The sequence below is a fragment of the Neovison vison genome, chromosome 7, assembly GCF_020171115.1.
Source record: "Neovison vison isolate M4711 chromosome 7, ASM_NN_V1, whole genome shotgun sequence".
NCBI lineage: Eukaryota > Metazoa > Chordata > Mammalia > Carnivora > Mustelidae > Neogale > Neogale vison.
The window spans coordinates 134,753,678-134,774,167 of record NC_058097.1 but is presented as its reverse complement, the minus strand read 5'-3'; the positions used below and the strand labels follow the sequence as shown (position 1 = coordinate 134,774,167).

General features: G+C 35.6%; 1 protein-coding gene across 5 annotated transcripts in view; it reads left to right on the top strand.

The window, feature by feature from the left end:
• NAALAD2 (N-acetylated alpha-linked acidic dipeptidase 2) overlaps positions 1-20,490 on the top strand; it is a 92,784-nt gene that overhangs the window by 60,413 nt on the left and 11,881 nt on the right. For all 5 annotated transcript variants that reach the window (XM_044258332.1, XM_044258333.1, XM_044258330.1 and 2 more), the window contains 8 exons: positions 1,893-1,978; positions 2,473-2,592; positions 2,698-2,780; positions 10,132-10,195; positions 11,182-11,249; positions 14,204-14,295; positions 15,934-16,024; positions 17,744-18,008. In XM_044258332.1, the coding sequence (XP_044114267.1) occupies positions 1,893-1,978; positions 2,473-2,592; positions 2,698-2,780; positions 10,132-10,195; positions 11,182-11,249; positions 14,204-14,295; positions 15,934-16,024; positions 17,744-18,008 (869 nt within the window). The remainder of the gene's footprint in view (positions 1-1,892; positions 1,979-2,472; positions 2,593-2,697; positions 2,781-10,131; positions 10,196-11,181; positions 11,250-14,203; positions 14,296-15,933; positions 16,025-17,743; positions 18,009-20,490) is intronic.

The window sequence follows — 20,490 nt, the reverse complement described above, 5'->3', positions numbered from 1 at the left end:
GTGGGACTTCAAAAAAATGAACAAATGGTGATTTTTTTAAAGTAAAACCATGTTTCTTCTACAAATATAAAATGAACATGTGTCAAAAATTTCATTTAATTCATTAAATAGTAAGGGAACCACAAAGGAATTAAAATTTGTTCAAAGGAGAATTCAATGATGATACCAAAAAAATCAGCACATCAAGAATGCTGAAATGGAAGTACTTAATAGCAGAAAACTAGTTTCTTCTACCTTGAAGGAATCCATTAAATATTCACTAGACAGATTGTATATTTCAGTGGATGTGGAATTTCCACAAGTTAATCTTGATCTCAACAGAGTTGTGAAATATTCTAGTCAAAGACAGTGATAGGCAGAGGTAACTGATGAATGAGCTAAGGCCTTTCTCACTTTTTCCTAATAGGAGTGTATTCATTCATTTTACAAATATTTATTGAGTATTTACTGTAACCCAGGCACTATTCTGCATACTGGGAATTCAGCAGTGAACAAAACAGACAAAATTCCTTCCCTGTGGAGCTTACATTATAGAGTTCATGTTGTTTGGAACATGATGAGTTTGAAGTGATAACAGGACCAACAGATCCTTTTTTTAAAAAACTTTTTGAGTCATTAATTCTAAAAACTAGAAAGACAGAAGTATTGCATATGTGGTTGAGCTCCTCTGAGGATCTGAACAGATAATCTATGTTTATTTTCAGGTTTTGATTAAAATAGATTTTTTTCTTCATTCTTGTTTGTAATATTCTTTTATTCATTTAATGACATAATATCAATGATACAGGGTTTCTTACTGATAAATCTTAGGCTCATTTTTAGAAACATGCTAGAAATCTTTTTGCTTCTTTGCTATTAATTTTATCTCTCAGCAAAATAAGTCCTTAATGTCTTAAAATATAAAAAATACCCATTAATTAGTTTTTCTCCAAAGGCACTTTATTGAATATCACACAATTTAAATATGCATTCAGAAGCACAATATGCTTGTAGAGGGGAAAAATCAGTACAGGTTCTGACAACCTCTTAGTTCTTCCACTCATAAATAACCACAAATTAGAAACTGCTGGGAGTCCTCTCTTCCACCGCCCGCCTCCCACATAGATCAAGATTCGTTTTGTTTCCTTGTGAAAATGAGACAGTATTTTCCCATGTCATTTTGGATTCATAGATGTGAATGACTTTTTTTTTTCTATTTTAGCCTGACTATATTTTCCCTTTAATTTGGTTAATTATATCTCATGAATGGATATTTAAAAGGCTGGCCCAAATCAGAATCAACAGTGATGGATGGATAGAAAAGTTTCATTATATAGTTGTCTGGTACATTTTAGCAGGTGCTTTCCCAAATTCCCATTTCCTTCCCAAATTTCCCATTGCTTTTAGGCAGTACTCAGCCAGCTATTTACTTAACAATTACTGACATTCTGCTTCAACAATATTGCACCAGCAGGCATTAATGCAAATACAAAGACACAATTTAAAAATGCTTCTCTCTCCCTTAAGACATAACTGGCTGCCTTCCTTATATTTGCACTTTATACAGTGTTTTTAAAAATTTTAGAATGAATACCCAAAACATTTTGAATAAGAGTATTTTGGACTTTAAATATCAACAATATAGCTATGAGGGAGGAATAATAAAAATATTGTCAGTTTTTAAAATCTGACTTTAAGCATGCGTAAGTACTTAAGAGTAAAATGCATTAGCCATTTACACATTGCACATAACAAGTGTTAATGATTATTGAGTTAGTTTGTGGATATATGGGAATTCATTGTCCTATTATATAATTATCTGTAATTTTGAGATTTTTCATAATAAAATGGTGGAACAAAACTGTTAGATGTAATAATTTATATAAAGTAATTTATTCCCTTTGAAATCCTAGGAAGGTTAGAATGCACGTTCATAACACCAATAAAATTACAAGGATTTACAATGTAATTGGAACGATCAGAGGATCTGTGGAACCTGGTGAGTCTGAATATTTTTAAACACTTCATTTTTACAAAGATTAAAAGAGTAAGAGAAAATAAACTTCAGTCAATAATTGATTTTTTTCTCTGATGTGAAACAGCTACATTTGAAAAAAAAAATTGTACAATGCTAAAAGAAACCCCTATCTTATAGTGTTGATTTTTTTTTCCTATGGAGGAAACTCAACCAAAAGGAAGTTTAAGTTAAAAACTTAAATTGCAGGCGCCCGGGTGGCTCAATTGGTTGAGTGACTGCGTTCAGCTCAGGTCATGATCCTGGAATTCTGGGATAGAGTCTGCATCCAGCTCCTTGCCTAGCAGGGGGTTTGTTTCTTCCTCTGACCTTCCCCCTCTCATGCTTGTGCTCTCCATGTCTCTCTCTCAAGTAAATAAATAAATAAGTAAAATCTTAAAAAAATAAATAAATACCTAAATCACAACTATTTGTAATATATTGAAAATTGTAGTTCTTCTGAACACATTATTTTCCAGACAGGTATGTTATTCTAGGAGGTCATCGGGACTCTTGGGTGTTTGGAGCTATTGACCCAACCAGTGGAGCTGCTGTTTTGCAAGAAATTGTCCAGAGTTTCGGAAAACTCATGAGCGGAGGTAAATAATGTTTCTTTGGTTGGTGATGACAAAAAGTGACTCACTTAATTGTCCTCTGTTTTTAGATAGGTGTACCTAATTAATGCATGTTAACAATGATTGCAGGCTGGAGACCTAGAAGAACTATCATTTTTGCCAGCTGGGATGCAGAAGAGTTTGGGCTGCTGGGGTCCACAGAATGGGCTGAGGTAAATATGACTACAGGCTTTTGTTATTTTCTTGGTCAGCAGGGAAACAAATACATGTATCTCAGGATAAGCACAGATCCCATTTGAGAAATACTTTGTTTTTATTTTCACATTAGTTTGGCAAAGCAGAATAATCTCTAAATTACTGGGCCAAAACCAAATTTATTCTTGTCAAAGCATTTTGGTTTCCATTTGCATTTGTTTTGTGAATAAGTAAAATTTGTAAGCTCAGAGAATAAACAAAACTAGCAAGCTTTTCTGACGAGAGGACTGACCTATGTAAAATGGATACAGATCCTTGGAGTTAATTTTCAAGTTTTTAAGTTTCCTTGGAGTTCTACTTAGGAAAAACCTATGATATTCTTGCTTAAGAGAACTAAGGTGACTGTACTTGGGTTGTAATTTTACACTTGTAGATTCCATATAAATTGCAACCATAGCTATATTTCGCCATTCTACAAAAGATTATGCTTGATTGTAGAGGAGAAGATAATTTTGTAAATGGAATTACTTTAGTAAATTGTCTTTATAATTTTAGATATTTATTTTTTCTAAAGGTATGACTGATTTTTATGTTACACTGCCTCCTAATGCTTTATCTTTAAGTGTCTCTCCTAGGCCCCCTTCTTTCATCTTCTTCCCTTAGCCTTCCTATCAAGTAACTAAGTTCTTTAATGTACAAGGTAAGGAAATGCATTTTGTAAAGACATGGTGCACTATATAAGCACATAGTCTCCCTGCACCATGCATTTATCTTTTATGAGTTGAGATTTTATAGCATTGTTTTAAAGCATGTCATACACTTCTTGTTGTTATCTAGTTTTTTTAAAAATAATTTCCTCCTGACTCATTTCCTTTTTAAATGATAATGTGAATGAAATAAGTATGGAAGTAAAATCACAGTTTCTTGTCTCCTGTCACTTATCCTTATACTCATTTGACATTGCAAAGTTTTATCATCACATCGGTAATTATGAATATGCATTTTAGAAGTAGACTATTTAGAGAAATCAAATTTCCTTTACTTTTAGAAAAGCAAATTCTATAATATATATAAATATATATTATATATATATAATAACATCTATTTATATATAAATATATATTTATATATATATATTTATATATATATAAATAGATGTCCCCGTTTCTCTAAATTTAGCAGCTTAAAGTACAATCTAAGATATAAGTAATAAACATACTTTGCAGTAATTTAATAAATGTGGGTTAGGGACAGTTTCAACACTTTCCAATATTCAACAGCATGCTTTAAATATAGTTAAGGAATCTTCTTTATTTCTAATAAAAATGTGTTGCAATGGAAACTGACTTTGTATATATAATACAGGCAACTGCCATCCAGCCATTGTGGGCAAGTGTAGATGGGGAACAGTCCTCATTTGTGCCAGTAACCACTCACAGCTTTAATTATTTTTTATTGTAATATATTTTTTCTTAAATTTAAGTATAGTTGACAATGTTGTATTAATGTACAAATTGTCGGTTGACAACCTTATACATTATGCAGCTACCATAATATGTGTAGTTACCATCTATCATCATATAAAGTTCTATTATTGACTATGCTGTACTTTGCATCTTCATGACTTATTACTGAAAGTTTGCACTTATTAATGTCTACACCTATTTTGCTCATCTTTCCACTGCCCTCCCTTCTGGCAACCACCAGTTCTCTATTAGCTTTGGTTTGTTCAACAAATATCCCACTTGATCATGATAGTTGGTCCTATTAATGTATTGTTGAATTGGGTTTCATAATATTTTGTTGGGAATTTCTGAGTCTGTGTTCACCAGGGTATTAGCCTATTATTATTATTATTATTATTTTTAGTGTCTTTATCTCATTTTGGTATTGGGGTAATGCTCGCTTTATAGAATGAATTGGAAGTTTTATTTCCTCTTCTGTGTTTTGGAATAGTTTGAGAAAGAGAGGTATTAACTCTTCATAAATATTTGGTAAAAGTCATCTGGGAAGCCACTGGGCCTGGACTTATGTTTGTTGGGAGTTTTTTGATTATGGATTCAATTTTGTTACAAGTAATTGGGACTTAGATTTTCTAGTTCTTCCTGATTCAGTTTTGGAAGATTGTATGTTTCTATAATCTTATGTTTCTTCTAGACCGTCCAGTTTGTATAATTTTTTATAGTATTTTAAAATCATTTGTATTTCCTGTGGTGTTAGTTTTAACTTTTTTTTCCTGATTTTTACCTGAGTCCTCTTTTCTTGATGAGTCTAATATTTTATCAATGCTGTTTATCTTTTTGAAGAACCTGCTCTCAGTTTCATAGGTATTTTCTCTAAGTTTCCATTTCACTTATTTCTGCTTTGATCTTTATTATTTCTTCTCTCCTTTCACTGATTTTGGGCTTTATTCTTTACCTAGTTCCTGTAGGTATAAGGTTAAATTGTTTGAGATTTTTCTTGAAGTGTAGACCATAATGTATTTCTATAAAACTTTCTTTTTAGAACTGCTTTTGCTGTGTCCCCAAGAATTGAATTGTTGTTTCCATTTTCATTTGTCTCCACGTATTTTTTTTTTTATTTCCTCTTTGATTCTTTCATTTACTTACTGGGTGTATGGTAGCATATTGTTGTAACCTCAACATATTTGTGTTTTTGCCAGGTCTTTCTTTGTCATTTATTTCTAATCTTATACCATTGTGGTTAGAAAAGATGCTTAAGATGATTTTGGTCTTAAACTTACTGAAATTTGTTTTGTGCACATATCCCGAGATCAAATTTGGAGAAAGTTTCTTGTGCAGTTTTAGAGAAATGTGTGTTCTGCTGTTTTGGGGCGGAATATTCTGTATGTATCTGTTAAAGCCATTTGGTCTAATGACTTATTCAAAACCACTGTTTAATAACAGATTATCCAGACCCAAAAATCTATCTATTGCTAGATGTGGGCCTTTAAAATCCTTTAGAGTATTACTATTGGTTTCTTTTTTTTTTTCAATTTATTTATTTTCAGAAAAACATTATTCATTATTTTTTCACCACACCCAGTACTCCATGCAAGCCGTGCCCTCTATAATACCCACCACTTGGTACCCCAACCTCCCACCCCCCCGCCACTTCAAACCCCTCAGATTGTTTTTCAGAGTCCATAGTCTCTCATGGTTCACCTCCCCTTCCTATTTACCCAAATTCCCTACTCCTCTCTAATGCCCCTTGTCCTCCATGCTATTTGTTATGCTCCACAAATAAGTGAAACCATATGATAATTGACTCTCTCTGCTTGACTTATTTCACTCAGCATAATCTCTTCCAGTCCCGTCCATGTTGCTACAAAAGTTGGCTATTCATCCTTTCTGATGGAGGCATAATACTCCATAGTGTATATGGACCACATCTTCCTTATCCATTCATCCGTTGAAGGGCATCTTGGTTCTTTCCATAGTTTGGCGACTGTGGCCATTGCTGCTATAAACATTGGGGTACAGATGGCCCTTCTTTTCACGACATCTGTATCTTGGGGGTAAATACCCAGGAGTGCAATTGCAGGGTCATAGGGAAGCTCTATTTTTAATTTCTTGAGGAATCTCCACACTGTTCTCCAAAGAGGCTGCACCAATTTGCATTCCCACCAACAGTGTAAGAGGGTTCCCCTTTCTCCACATCCTCTCCAACACATGTTGTTTCCTGTTTTGTTAATTTTGGCCATTCTAACTGGTGTAAGGTGATATCTCAATGTGGTTTTAATTTCAATCTCTCTGAGGGCTAATGATGATAAACATTTTTTCATGTGTCTGATAGCCATTTGTATGTCTTGATTGGAGAAGTGTCTGTTCATATCTTCTGCCCATTTTTTGATGTGTTTGCTGTTTCGTGTGTGTTGAGTTTGAGGAGTTCATTATAGATCCTGGATATCAACCTTTTGTCTGTACTGTCATTTGCAAATATCTTCTCCCATTCCGTAGGTTGCCTCTTTGTTTTTTTGACTGTTTCCTTTGCTGTGCAGAAGCTTTTGATTTTGATGAAGTCCCAGAAGTTTATTTTCACTTTTGTTTCCTTTGCCTTTGGAGACATATCTTGAAAGAAGTTGCTGTGGCTGATATCAAAGAGATTACTGCCTATGTTCTCCTCTAGGATTCTGATGGATTCCCGTCTCACGTTGAGGTCTTTTATCCATTTTGAGTTTATCTTTGTGTACGGTGTAAGAGAATAGTCGAGTTTTATTCTTCTACATATAGCTGTCCAGTTTTCCCAGCACCATTTATTGAAGAGACTGTCTTTTTTCCACTGTATATTTTGGTTTCTAACTTTTAATGTCTGTTAACATTAGCTTTATATGTTAGGTGCTTATTTAGTATTATTATATCTTCTTGTTGGATTGATCCCTTTATTCTTCTATAATGTCTTTGTCTTTTAAAGTCTATTTTGTTTGATATAAGTATTGGTACTCCAATTCTCTTTTGCTTCCATTTGCATGGGTATCTTTCTCCTTTCCCTTCTCTTTTTGTCTGTGTGTCTTTTGATCTGAGGTGTCTCTTTTAGATTGCACACAGATAGATTTTGTTTACTTATCCATTCAGGTACTCTGTCTTTTGACTGGAGTACTTGGTCCATTATAGTTAATGTAATCATTCATAGATACTACTCATTGCCATTTTGTTAATTGTTTTCTGGTGTTTTTTGTAGTTCGCTCTGTTCCTTTGTTCTTCTTCTGACTTCTTCCTTTGTGTTTGATGGTGTTCTTTAGTGTTATACTTAGGTCTCTTTCTCTTTTTGTGTATTATGGATTTGGGGTTACCATAAAGTTCCCATGTATACAGCAATCTATATAAGTTGATGGTTGCTTAGATTTGAACACATTCAAAAGCATTAAACTTTTACCCCCCAAACACAAATTTTATTTATATGATGCCATATTTTGCATATTGCCTAATATTCTAAATATAGTTGATCACTGTTTTCTTTTAACCTTCATATTAGCTTTGTAAGTGATTTATCTACTATCTTTACTAGATGTTTGCTTTTACCAGTGAAATTTTTTCCTTTCATACTTTTTTCTACTTGGACCTTTTCTTTTCTACTTAAGGAATTCCCTTAACACTTACAGGGCCAGTTTAGGGTGATGAATTCCATTAGCTGTTTTTCATCTGTGAAACTCTAGCTCTTCCTCAATGGTAAACTTGGTGGGTGGAGTATTCATGGCCATGTTCCCCCAGTGCTCTTTTAGCACATTGAATAGATTTATGGCCTCCCTTCTGGCCTACAAAATTCCTGATGAAAAATCAGCTCAAAGCCTTATTGAGTTTCCTTTGTATGTAACTGTTTGCTTTTCCCTTGGTGTTTTTAAGATTATTGAAGTTTTCCATTTTAACTATTCTGTCTTGGTGTGGACCTCCTTTGATTCATCTTTTTTTAGGAGTTCCTGGATGTCTGTTTTCTTCTCCAAATAAGGGAAGTTCTGTTATTTCTTCAAGTAAGTTTTCTGTTCCCTTCTTTCTTCTTCTGGGAACCCTATAATGCAAAAGTTACTATGTTTAATGTTGTTGCAGGGGTCCCTTAACTTGTCCTCATTTAAAAAAATTATTTCTTTTGGGTGTTCAGCTTGGTTGCTTTCCAGTACTCTGTCTTCCAGCTCACTGATCTGTTCTTCTGCTTCCTCTACTCTTGTGTGGAATTACCTCTAGGGTTCTCATTTTAGTTCTATTTTCAGTTCTGGTGGGTTCCTTTTTATACTTTCTCTTTGTTGAAGTCCTTAATGAATTCATCCACTCTTCTCTCAAGTCTGGTGAGCACCATTATGCCCATTACTTTGAATTCCTTCTTAGGTAGATGGCATATCTTCATTTAGTTATTTTTCTGAGGTCTTGTTCCTTTGTATGAAACATCTTCCCCTGTCTCCTTTTGTCTGACTTTGTGTTTGTTTCTATATTAGGTGGAACAGGACCTATCTCAGTCTTGAAGAAGTGGCCTTATGTAACAATGCCCCTGTGTAGACTGTGTGCTTAGTGGCTTTGGCTAGCTGATTGGTGCTGGATAGGTGCTGGCTGTGGCACTTTGCACAGAGGTACCCTGTCAGGTCAGCTTGAGCTAAAGCAAGAGTAATTCAGAGGTTCCTAGAGCACTTTGCACCATGGTCCCCTGGAAGGACAGCTGAAAGGGAGCAGGTTCAGGCCAGGGTTTTGGGGGAGCTCCACATTGTGGCTGCTTTGGTGGGAGGGCTTGGGTGGTGACCCACAGGCCGGGTGTGTGCTTGGGTCACCTTGGTGGAACAGCTGGACCTGGTGTGGGTGAGGGGACCAAGTACCTCTGATCCTGGAAAGAGTTCCAGTAGTTAAGCTCATTTGGCAGACTTGTAGGGTTAGTAAATGAATGTCCTTCACTTAATAGTCTAGTTTCCCTTTGAACTCTGTTTTGTTTTTCTGTGACCTAGGGTGGGCAAGTCTGCAAAAGGGCCCCTCGGTCATATCTCTCCCTGCTATAGGTTGTCACATTGTGGTTAGTTGTTCCCAATGTTACTGTGTCTCTGCTGTTTCTACCCTTCTATATGTGGTCCCTCTATCTTTCTTGTGCAGAAGCTGTTCAATCAGCTTTCATTATTCTTCAGGAGGAATTGCTCTACATGTAGATGTAGATTTGTTGTCTAGGAACTGAGTTCAGGGTATTTCTGTGCTTCTATCTTGGACCACCTCCTATTATAGCATGTTCCTATAAGGTAGCAAGCCAGATAGAAGTAAGAGGCTCTCTCACCATATTCCCATCTGTGTGATAGCGTTCTCTATCTTTTGTGTGTGTGAGAGTGAGCGAAAGCAAGGGGAAGCAGGAGAGAGGTAGACTGTCCTAATGTCTTTACTTCTTTCCCTGTAGTTTTTTCCAAATTACTTTCTCTTTATATTTCCTCTTTTAAAAATAGATAAATGGAAATTCTCTATTTCCTCACTTTTACTTTACATGGGTATCCAGTCTCACTATATCTCTCAAACTTCAGTGTATGCAAGGGTTTCCAGGGATACCTTGTAGAAAATACAGATTTCTAGGACTTTCAGAAATTCTTGTTCATTAGGTCTGCAGTGGAGCCGAGAGTCTGGGAGCCTCACCCTATATTCTAATGCAAGAAATCAAGGAACCACACTTTTCTGTGACAGTTCCTGCTATTGCTATAACAGTAGCTACGCAATATTTTTCCTACTGATTTTAACTGCATTAACGTTCTTAATCAGCCAGTTATCTGCATTTTCTTAGAAATTATGTTCAAAGGCATAGGTGTTTGATTCATAAAGATATTGGTAGACCACTTTTATACTAAGTTGCTTTTTTTTTTACATTCCCACAATTGTAAATATTGTGAATTAACTAACAACTTTGCTTCAACTGTAGGAGAATGCAAAAACACTCCAGGAAAGAAGTGTTGCTTATATCAACTCAGATTCATCTATAGAAGGTATATTTTATTTTAGATTATTAAATATCTTTGAATGTGCAAATTGTAACTTACAAAGATTATTTTCTTCCTGTCAAATTCTTCACTGATACCTTAATTTTCCACTTTACCACAGAGAAAACCATGATTCAAATGAGTCCATGTATGATTCATAACTAAGCTACTGATCCTAATTTCTTTAGTATATTTTCCATTTGCCTATCTTGAATTACTACTTAAAACTCTAGTATTAATTACAGTCTTCCTGTGGAGATATTAAAAAATTAGGCTAAAATATTTCAAAAGAATACTTTACAGAATATTCCATACAGAAATACTTCCTGTATGTACTGCAACAATTTGAAGCAAGCACAAACTACAGACTTCCCTTGGAACCTGACATGTGACAATTGTCCCTCTAGGCTTGCATTTTATGATGATGTCTAGATAAATGTCAGAGCGTACTTATTACTGAAACGCTCTAGTCTCATGTCGTGATACTGTTGAGTTGCGTAAAAAGGGAATAGCATTATCACTTCATTTGCCAGAGTCCCCCTAAGAAATACCACCCTAAGAATGATTCTAGAAGTTATGGTGGGACTTGCTGCCTCAGCAGCCAAAACCCTCCTATAACTTCCTCTGTTTGAAGTGTACACTTTCTTGCTCCTGAAGAACTATTTCCACCCTATTAAGATTTTATTTACTTGATAGACAGAGATTACAAATAGTCAGAGAGGCAGGCAGAAAGAGAGGAGGAAGCAGGCTCCCTACTGAGCATAGTGCCCAATGCGGGGCTCAATCCCAGGACCCTGAGACCATGACCTGAGCCGAAGGCAGAGGCTTTAACCCAATGAGCCACCCAGGTGCCCCTCCACTCTATTCTAATTCCTTGGGAATGATGCCTTCAATTTCAAGTCTACTGTATCTTCTTTATAATTAGAAATAGTTAGAGTTCTATTGGAATTTCATTTGCAAGTATTAAAACACACTGTGTTTTATTTTTCCAGGCAATTATACTCTCCGAGTTGACTGTACACCCCTTCTTTACCAGTTGGTGTATAAACTGACAAAAGAGGTAAATAAATCTGTCTTGTTTACTAATGAATGGGTAAGTGAATAATACCTATTTTCTTAATTAGTAGTGATTTTTAAACTGGAAAGAGACCTTAATACAGTATTTGTATGACCTAACTATAAGAATAGTATTGCTAGTCTCTTCTAATAGTAGCTATTAATAATTGTGTGCACTGTTGTCATGTTGTAGGTATACAGAGTCATGTGGTAGAGGCATTCTGGTAGTACAGTGAGCTGAACTGGAAAAAGCCTTGGTTTCAGGCCCAACAAAGTGAATTTTAGCAGCAAAGATAATAAAAAGACATGGTTACTGAATCCAAATACTTAGTAGTCCAGAGAGGATATATACTCATAAATGAGGAATTATACTTCACTAGAATATTGGATTCTACAAGCAATGGAGAACAATTATGGAATAGAAAATGTGAAATCCTGGGGTAGGTGGGCAGGCATCAGAAGAGGTTTACAGAATATTTAGTGCACGGGCTGTAAAATGGAAGGATATGAAAGAGAGAAGGCATTCTCAGCACAGAACACAATACCTAAAACAGATGTGAAAATAGGAAAAAAGTATTTCCTGACCTCTGGGTGGCTCAGTGGGACATAAGTGAAAGGTTTTGGTGGGGAGATGGTAAGAAATGGGGCATGACAAACAGGCCAAGTTCAGACATCTGGTGATGGAGAAATTAAAAAATCTTTAACAAGGTTATACATTATCATATTTACCCATTAGAAAGATCACTGTCAGTGTATAGATTAAGCTGTAGCAACTCTAACAGCAAAACAGAAATAATCATCATATAGGAATTTTGTAAATATTGATAAAGAAGTATTCTGAGCTCCCTAATGTACTCTAAAAGTTATATAACCTATTCCCTTAACATCTCTGTACTTCATTTAAATAGTTCGTTGTAGAATTACAGAAATATTTCCTTGAAGTATGTGTCACTTTTCTGAAGGTACTATTTCCTACTTTCCCTTATTATTGTTCTTTTTCCTATTAGTGTCTCTAAAAACTACTTTTCCCAAAGGAATCCTCTGATTATCCCATCCCAACTGGCAACAAATTGGATAGCTCGTGTTCTTGATCCTTTTATTGGAATGTCCCATAAAAACATCTCCTTTAAAAGCAAGCTGTAAGGAAAATCCTGAGAAAATCCTTTTCAGCATATGCATTTATGCTTTGTGCTGTCCTAGAGAGATGGCTCCTGCCTTTGATGTCAAGGATAAGAATAATTTTAGGGGTGCCTTGGTGGCTTGTTAAGCGTCTGGCTCTTGATTTTGACTCAGGTCATCATTTCAGGGTTGTGAAACTGAGTCATGTCGGGCTCCATGCTGAGAATGGAGCCTGCTTGAGATTCTGTCTTTCCCTCTGCCCCTCCCCCCCATGCTTGTGTTCGCTCTTAAAACAAACAAACAAAAAACCAACCATAAGAATGTTAGGGCCAATAGGTTGAAATTTAGGTCTATGCCCCTTTGTAAAGAGGCAGATGCTTATCTATGGCCACACCAAAACCCAGTAGAAAAAGACTTTTGTATTCTCCTGTGAACCGATTATTATACTTTTACCAACTCCTAGTATGTGTTAGCATAGTCACATCATGCTGCTAATATGAGAGTAAGATAAGAGTTGTAGACAGGGCAGAGCTTAGAGAGAAGGGCAGCTGACTGATCAAAGAAATGGCAAGGTGTTGAAATAATGGAGGAGGGTCAGCACCTATGAAGATGTGTTTATTAGAGACAGAAGTATGATCTCGGGAGACCAGGCTGAAGGGACACCGTTCTGGTTAGTGGTAGATTGAGATGGTGATTCCAGAAAATGAAAGGATTTTTCAGGAAATTCAGTCTAAGCAGGATATGGGAGTTGGAGCAGATTCTCAGCTACTGCAAGTTGGTAGAAATGGATTAGAGTAGAACCCGATGAGTTGGCTGGAAATGGACAGAACATCTCTGCAGCTGCAACGTGCTGGCAGGCAGAGGGATGACTGTGGAGTGCTGGCACTGTTTTTAAGCTAGGGCTTCATGTGCAGTGATAAGGCAACAACCAACTCTGTATATATATTAAGATGGGGACCATTATTCCCACTTCCACAAGGTGAGAAAACTAGAGCTTCAAGGGGGGAAGCAATACACAAAAGGTTAAAAGGCTTCCAGAGCTGCGTAAGTAGGGTATGCTTTCCGAACCCCCCATTTTTTTTTTTTTTTTTAAACAAAGAGCTATAACCAGACAAATTACAGGTGGGTATGTGTGGTAATATGGATTTAAAATACATGTTAGCCTTCCAAGTCTGCAATTTTTCCACACATTGCCCTGCTTCAAGTGAAGAAAGAAAAGTATGTTTATGGGCATACTTTTAATGAGGATAGTATAAAAGGTTCATGCAATTTACAGAAGGTCTTAGAATTTCCAAATAGAAATCTGAGCTTATACAGAGCTTTTACAACCCAATTTTGCAAATTCCAACTTTGCAAAAATAAATATAATTTGACTTTCTAAATAGCAGTACCTCCTTACCCCACCTGCCCTACAAAACCAACTTCACACTTAGTGTCTTCAGCCTCATCTCCTGCCCTGAGGCCTCTTTTTATAGGTCTTCATGGACAAAAGCAATTTACTAAAGTAAATCCTGTATCTGGTTTGGCCCAGTAACTTACTACTAAAAGAGATCTAAGCTCCCAGAAATCATAGTGATGACATTTGCTGGAACTCTAGTAAAAAGTTTACCAAAAGAAGCAGGAGATTTTATCCCAGGTATAGGGCAAAATTACCATTAGGCAGCCAACAAAAATAAAAAGAATTTGGTTGGATTTTCTTTTCCTGCCATTTGCTTTTTTTTTCCATAAAGAACATGACCTGTATCCATATAGTTAAAAGCTGATAACATATGGTCTTATTATTGGCATAAATTTAGTTGCTCCTGCGTCTAATTCACAGTATTCGATTTTTCATTCCAGATCGCTAGCCCAGATGATGGTTTTGAGAGTAAATCTCTTTATGAAAGCTGGCTGGAAAAGGACCCTTCATCTGAAAATATAAACTTTCCTAGGTAAATTACTTGTGTATTTCTTACCATAGGATAAATTATGAATTCCCATTTGCCCCTTGTTTCTCCAAACATGCAATTCTTAGATGCGTCAACAATTTGACTAAAGAGAATCCCATAGAATCCTGCTTGTAGCCTTCGATTTGCTAACTGGACAGAATAGCTGTCTTTGAAACTATGAGAGTCTAGTTTTGCAGAGTTTTAGTAAAAATTATTTTGCCACATTATCAGGTACTATTTTGCATTCCTGAATTAAATTTCAAATATATGTATTAATAAATCATGTAACTCCAAATGATAATGATGAAGTACAAGAACAGGATTATTTGCTTCTAAAGGGGCATTATAATCACCAGATTGTCTTTACCTGTAATCAATTTAGACTGTTTAAGTATTAATTTTTTTACTTCCTATTCATACAACAGCAGCTTTCTTGATTTTTTTTTTTTTTGTTTGTTTTGTTTCTCCTGCAGTACTATTTCTAAAAACTAGCAGAGGATGGTAGAGTGTATAGCTTCATTCCATATTCTAAATAAGGGTTGTGAAAGTCTGTTTCCACTATGAAAGTTTCACATGCTTAAAAAAAAAATTACTGGAGTAGAAAAAAAGGTCTGAAAAACATCTAAGGTTGGGGGCACCTGGCAGCTCTATTGGTTAAGTGTCCACCTTAGGCTCTGGTCATGATCCCAGGGTCCTGGGATAAAGCTATGTCTGTGCCTTGCTCAGCAAGAGGCCTAATTCTCCCTATGCCCCTCTGTGCTCTCTCCCTCTCAAAAATCTTAAAAAAGAAAAAAAAAATCCAGGGTCTAAATTTGAAAGTGTATAGTTACGTTCTTAATGCAAATGTAATTTTACTTTCTGCTTTACTCACCATTAAGAATTTTTCTGTTAGTATATATATGTGTGCATGTGTATGCGTGTGTATAATGGTTTTCTTTACTATATGCAAAGAAATCGATTTTAATTAAATTTCTAAGTAAGTCACATTTAGATTCTTAATGATCTTTTTTTGTTTCTCTTTATTTTAAATATACGTTAACATGGCAGGGTTTTTTGTTTTTGTTTTTAAGATTTTATTTGAGAGAGAGAGAGAGAAAACAAGTGGGGAGAGAGGCAGAGGGAGAAGCAGACTCCTGCTGAGCCAGGGACCTGATGGGATGTGGAACTCCATCCAACCGTCCAGGGATCATGACCTGAGCCAAAGGCAGACATCTGACTGAGCCACTGAGATGTCCTTCATGGCAGTTTTCTTCCTAGATTATAGTTCTCTGGGAATGATGAAATCTTATTTTTCCCTCTAAATAAATACCATAAAATGCTGACAATATTAGAGACTACTGTCTTAGTAGGGAGCCTGCTTCTCCCTCTCCCTCTGCTTACTGCTCCCCTGGCTTGTATACTGTCAAATAAAATCTTTAAAAACAAAACAAAACAAAACAAAAGCACTCTATATAGTTCCTAGGTTGCTGTCTTTGGTGGCACTGTTTATTTTAACTCCATGTAGTAAAGTATTTTGGAGTGGTTACCTTTTCCTAATTCCTGTAAATATGCTATGCAATTCCTTACTTGGTTCACTGTCCCATTTAACTTCATAATTTTTATTTATTTCTCCATTTGTGTATATTTATATTCTACATCCAGAATCAACAAATTGGGATCTGGAAGTGATTTTGAAGCTTATTTTCAGAGACTTGGAATTGCTTCAGGCAGAGCCCGTTACACTAAGAATAGGGTAAGCCATTGTATTATTTTGGATACACAGCACGACCAACTTGTTAGGAATTTTAAAAAGTCTACTTTTTTGGCACCAGGTCACGTGGCCCAGGAAAAAAATCCACGGATAAGGGCTGACTTTATTCCCTTTGTAGATGGACTAGGAATTTGGGTTATTCTGTGTATCTTCCCTGCAGGATTATTCAGTGAAGCAGTAGTTAACGAAGTAATGCCAGATACTTAGCTGGTATCAGAACCAAGTAGTTCATATCTTTTCTGGTGTAGATTTTGTTGGAAAGCCTCATTCTTCTCATCTTTTCTTGAGGAAAACAAGCAGGTGAAGAACCTCTCTTGGTTACAGGGGATGCCAGAGTCTTTACTGGTTATGGAGTCTTTATTGTCAGTAACCCCTCTTCACATACCTACTCCTGCCTGTCATCTGATCCCAGGGCTTCTGACTAGGGAATAAAACAAGTTCCTCATTTTTCAGCTGAATCTTTTTTCTGTTCTGCACTGACTACTTTACACCATTGTCACTCAAACATACTGATGATGTGCAAGTCATAGGATATGCCAACATACACCATATGTCTGCTTGATTATGTAAAAATCGTGTAATAAACTGGGGTGCCTGGGTGGCTCAGTAGGTTAAAGCCTCTGCCTTCGGCTCAGGTCATGATCCCAGGGTCCTGGGACTGAATCCCGCATTGGGCTCTCTGCTCAGCAGGGAGCCTGCTTCCCCTCCTCCTCTCTCTGCCTGCTTGTGATCTTTGTCTGTCAATAAATAAATTTAAAAAATCTTAAAAAAAAATTATGTAATAAACCAAGGTGAAGATTCCAACAGTAAACTCAGATTAGTCACAGATTTTAGTAATTTTGAAATAACTGCAATACACCAACATCTTGCTTTTCTAGAATACATACCCCTTGCAAACTGGACAGAACAGAGAAGAAAGCAGAAACAGTTCCAAAATAACCCAAAATAAATGCACAAGTCTGTATACTAATACTCATTAAACTTTTTCAAGGCTTATTCACTGTTCACTGATGTCCTATTCTGGCATCAATCCGAACAAAGTTATCTAGTTTTTAAGACATTGTAGATTAAAAGCAGAGTATTAGAGACTGACATGGAGGATTCCTTGTAGTGATACTAAAAGCAATAAAAATGTTAACCTTATAGCAAAGTAGCAAATAGATAAAAACTAAATTTAGGAAAGGCAGTCCTAAGTCAAAAAATATTTACTTAAAATACCACTATGTAATAATTTATCCTGGTAGCCCATAATTATGTAATAAAGGATAAACAGCATTTAGTTATACAGTTTGGAAAGGAGACAAGGTACTTAAATATCAAATTCCTAAACATATGTATCTTAGCCAACCAGAACCTTTCGTTTGCAATCAATTGATAATTTTAAACTGTGTAATATACAGTTTGAGTATGTATTCCTTAATTTCAGTTATCAGAAATACAAAAAGACAATTTTCAGGAAGTATTTTGAATGAAGATTACATGAATTATAAAACAACAGTGAAATTTAGAATGGTAAAACATGATAGTGTTTTAGTTAGATACAAAGTTTATTCTGCTTCATTGTGATAAAACTCAGGGTGCCACATGATTGTATTTTTCCTGCAATCATTTTTATTATATCAATTCTGTAATTTGAATATTTAATGTTTGTATTTAGTACCTGGTTTTTTCCTCCTCTTCCTTCCCCCCTACCCCTTCCAGAAAACAGATAAATACAGCAGCTACCCGGTATACCACACGATTTATGAGACATTTGAATTAGTAGAGAATTTTTATGATCCAACATTTAAAAAACAGCTTTCTGTGGCTCAGTTACGAGGAGCACTGGTTTATGAGCTTGCAGACTCTGAAATCATTCCTTTCAATATTGAAGACTATGCAAAAGCTTTGAAAAACTATGCATCAAGTATCTACAATTTATCTAAGAAACATGACCAACAACTGAGAGACCACGGAGTATCATTTGGTAAGACCATTTGGTAAGAATGGCTGGGTATTTTATAATCTTTAAGTCAGAGCTTTAAGACAGTCTCCTCTTGTCATCACTGCACACTCTGATCCTAGAATATATACCTGCATCACTTAATTCTTACCTCTGGAAAAAAACCTAAGCACTTTTAAAGAATGTAATTTCATCTGATACTTATAGGATGAATCCATATTGCTAAGTTAATGCTACAGACATTGGTTTATAAGTATTTTCCTGATGCTGCTGCCTTTAAAAATATTTTTACCGTTAAAAGAACAATACTACAATACAGAGATGAGAAAACCTATTCCACTATATATGTAAGTATCATTATTATTGCATAATATTTGTCTACATGCAGGATTTCTTTTACATGGTTTTAATCATTGTTTCATATTTATGTAGCCATTTTGTGGTTACCATTTTATACTGTACCCCTTACAAAGCAGGGATGAAATGGGTGTGAAAGTAGTTCAATTCAAATCCTGGCTTTAATATTTAATCACTGCATGATGCTGGCAAAGATACTTGGCCCTTATGTGTGTTTCAGCTTTCTTAGGAGTGAAACAGTAAAGAATATAATGTGTTTCTAAGACAGCTGCGGGTGACTGACCTGGTTAATACATAGAAACAATGTTATCTACTAGTAGGGTTTTATTGTAACCATTTTAATCTGGGAGTATATGTTCTTAGTATACACCAAAATTATCAAATTTGTATTCAGTGTCTACCATCTACAAGTTCTGTGTTAATTCCTGGGAGATAGAAGGATGTGTGAAAAATAATCATTGCCCTCAAAGAGCACAGAATTTCACGTGAGGGAGAAGAGCAAAAGGCTGGGGACAAGTTGTTATAGGAGTATACAGAGAGTACTACAGCAATACAAAGAGTAAGTACAGAGTAGTCAGTAGTGGCTTTTGAATATTACTACATCCAAATTCGTCACCTTCAAAGTTATGATGAGCAGTAGGTACTAAGTTCTAGAGAAAGATGATGCAAAGAAAATTTAGGAAATTGTGTTTATATCAGTGATTGGAGAACCTCTCTAATGAAGGGGCAAATAAAAAAAAAAAGATGAAACTGCAGACATAAGATGGACATTCACGGTTCTTTGGCTATCCAGTACCCAGTTCTTGTCCTAGATGCTCGATTTTTCTTTTAGTGAATTACTTTTTATCAATTGAAGTCGGTATCCAACCAAGAGAGGGCACACACTTAAAATGGAATGACTCTCTTTACACAGGTTAAGTAACCTAATCTATCTCTTAATTCTCAGCCTTTCCCCCGCCTCCCAATTGTCAAACTCTCCAACTCACTGGTGACACTCCATCCGGATTAAACACTGATAATCTTCTATCTCCTACCTAACGTGCCCTACTCCTTTCCCAATCAAAATTCACCATTAAGTGCCAGGCAAAAACAGGCACTCAAAAAATGTTTTAATAAAGGAATGACTGATGGGATGGATATATAATCTGCACTCCTGGTCTCCAGTTCCTTACTTCCTTCTACCATTACAGCGCACGGTCTTCCTACTAGTCTCCCGAAACTGTTTATGCCAAAGTTATCACTCTCCCCTCTTACTAAATACCAGGGACACAATTTACTTCTTATCCATCTGGACTACTGTGGTTCACTGGAAATTTAAAATTCCTTCCTCAATACTTTTCTGTAGCTTCCATAGTACCTATTATTATTTGGTACATGGTTTTAAAAATAACTATACTAATTAGAGCTTAAAGGAAATCTAGGACAAAGAAAGATTCTTATTTTTTATTTTGAATGCACTATTTACTACTAGCTGTGTGACCTAATAGCTGTGTCCGGAACAGTAAGTACTCTCTCTGTAAAATGAATATTGTCTCCCCTGCTTTACAGATGAATGAAAGGAGGATAGCAATAATTTGTTTATGTTCAATTTAGAAAAGATACAAAATGATAAATAGGTAATTGTAATAAAAAGTACACTGAGAACCTTCTCACTTTACTTAGAATCTTTGTAAACTAGAGAAAAGCCTGACCAGAAAAAAAAAAACCTGAACCTATTTCTGTGTCCACATACATCAGCTTGTCACAGGCAGACTTTAAACAAGATCTTAAATGCACTCCTTACAAAGAGAGCTTAACACTGTTTTAGTCTATAATATTGCAAAAACATAACTATCTATAGCTGTACCTAGTATCTAGCATACAGATGTACCAATAGCATGTACTGAATGAGTACATACATGAATGATGCATTTCTGGTAAATTAGGAGTTAAAAGAATTATTTATGTCCTAGACTTCTGGAAGTTATTTCCTGAAGAAAAAATTTAGTCATTTTCTATTTTATATATGTATGAAATCTTTATATACTTTTATATAAAATATATATATATACACACTGTTTCTTTGTTATAGTATTTTCTGATAATTTCCACGGATCTGCAGGAAGGCGCAACACTGTTTGCCTATCTATTCACTCAGATCAGCCTGGAA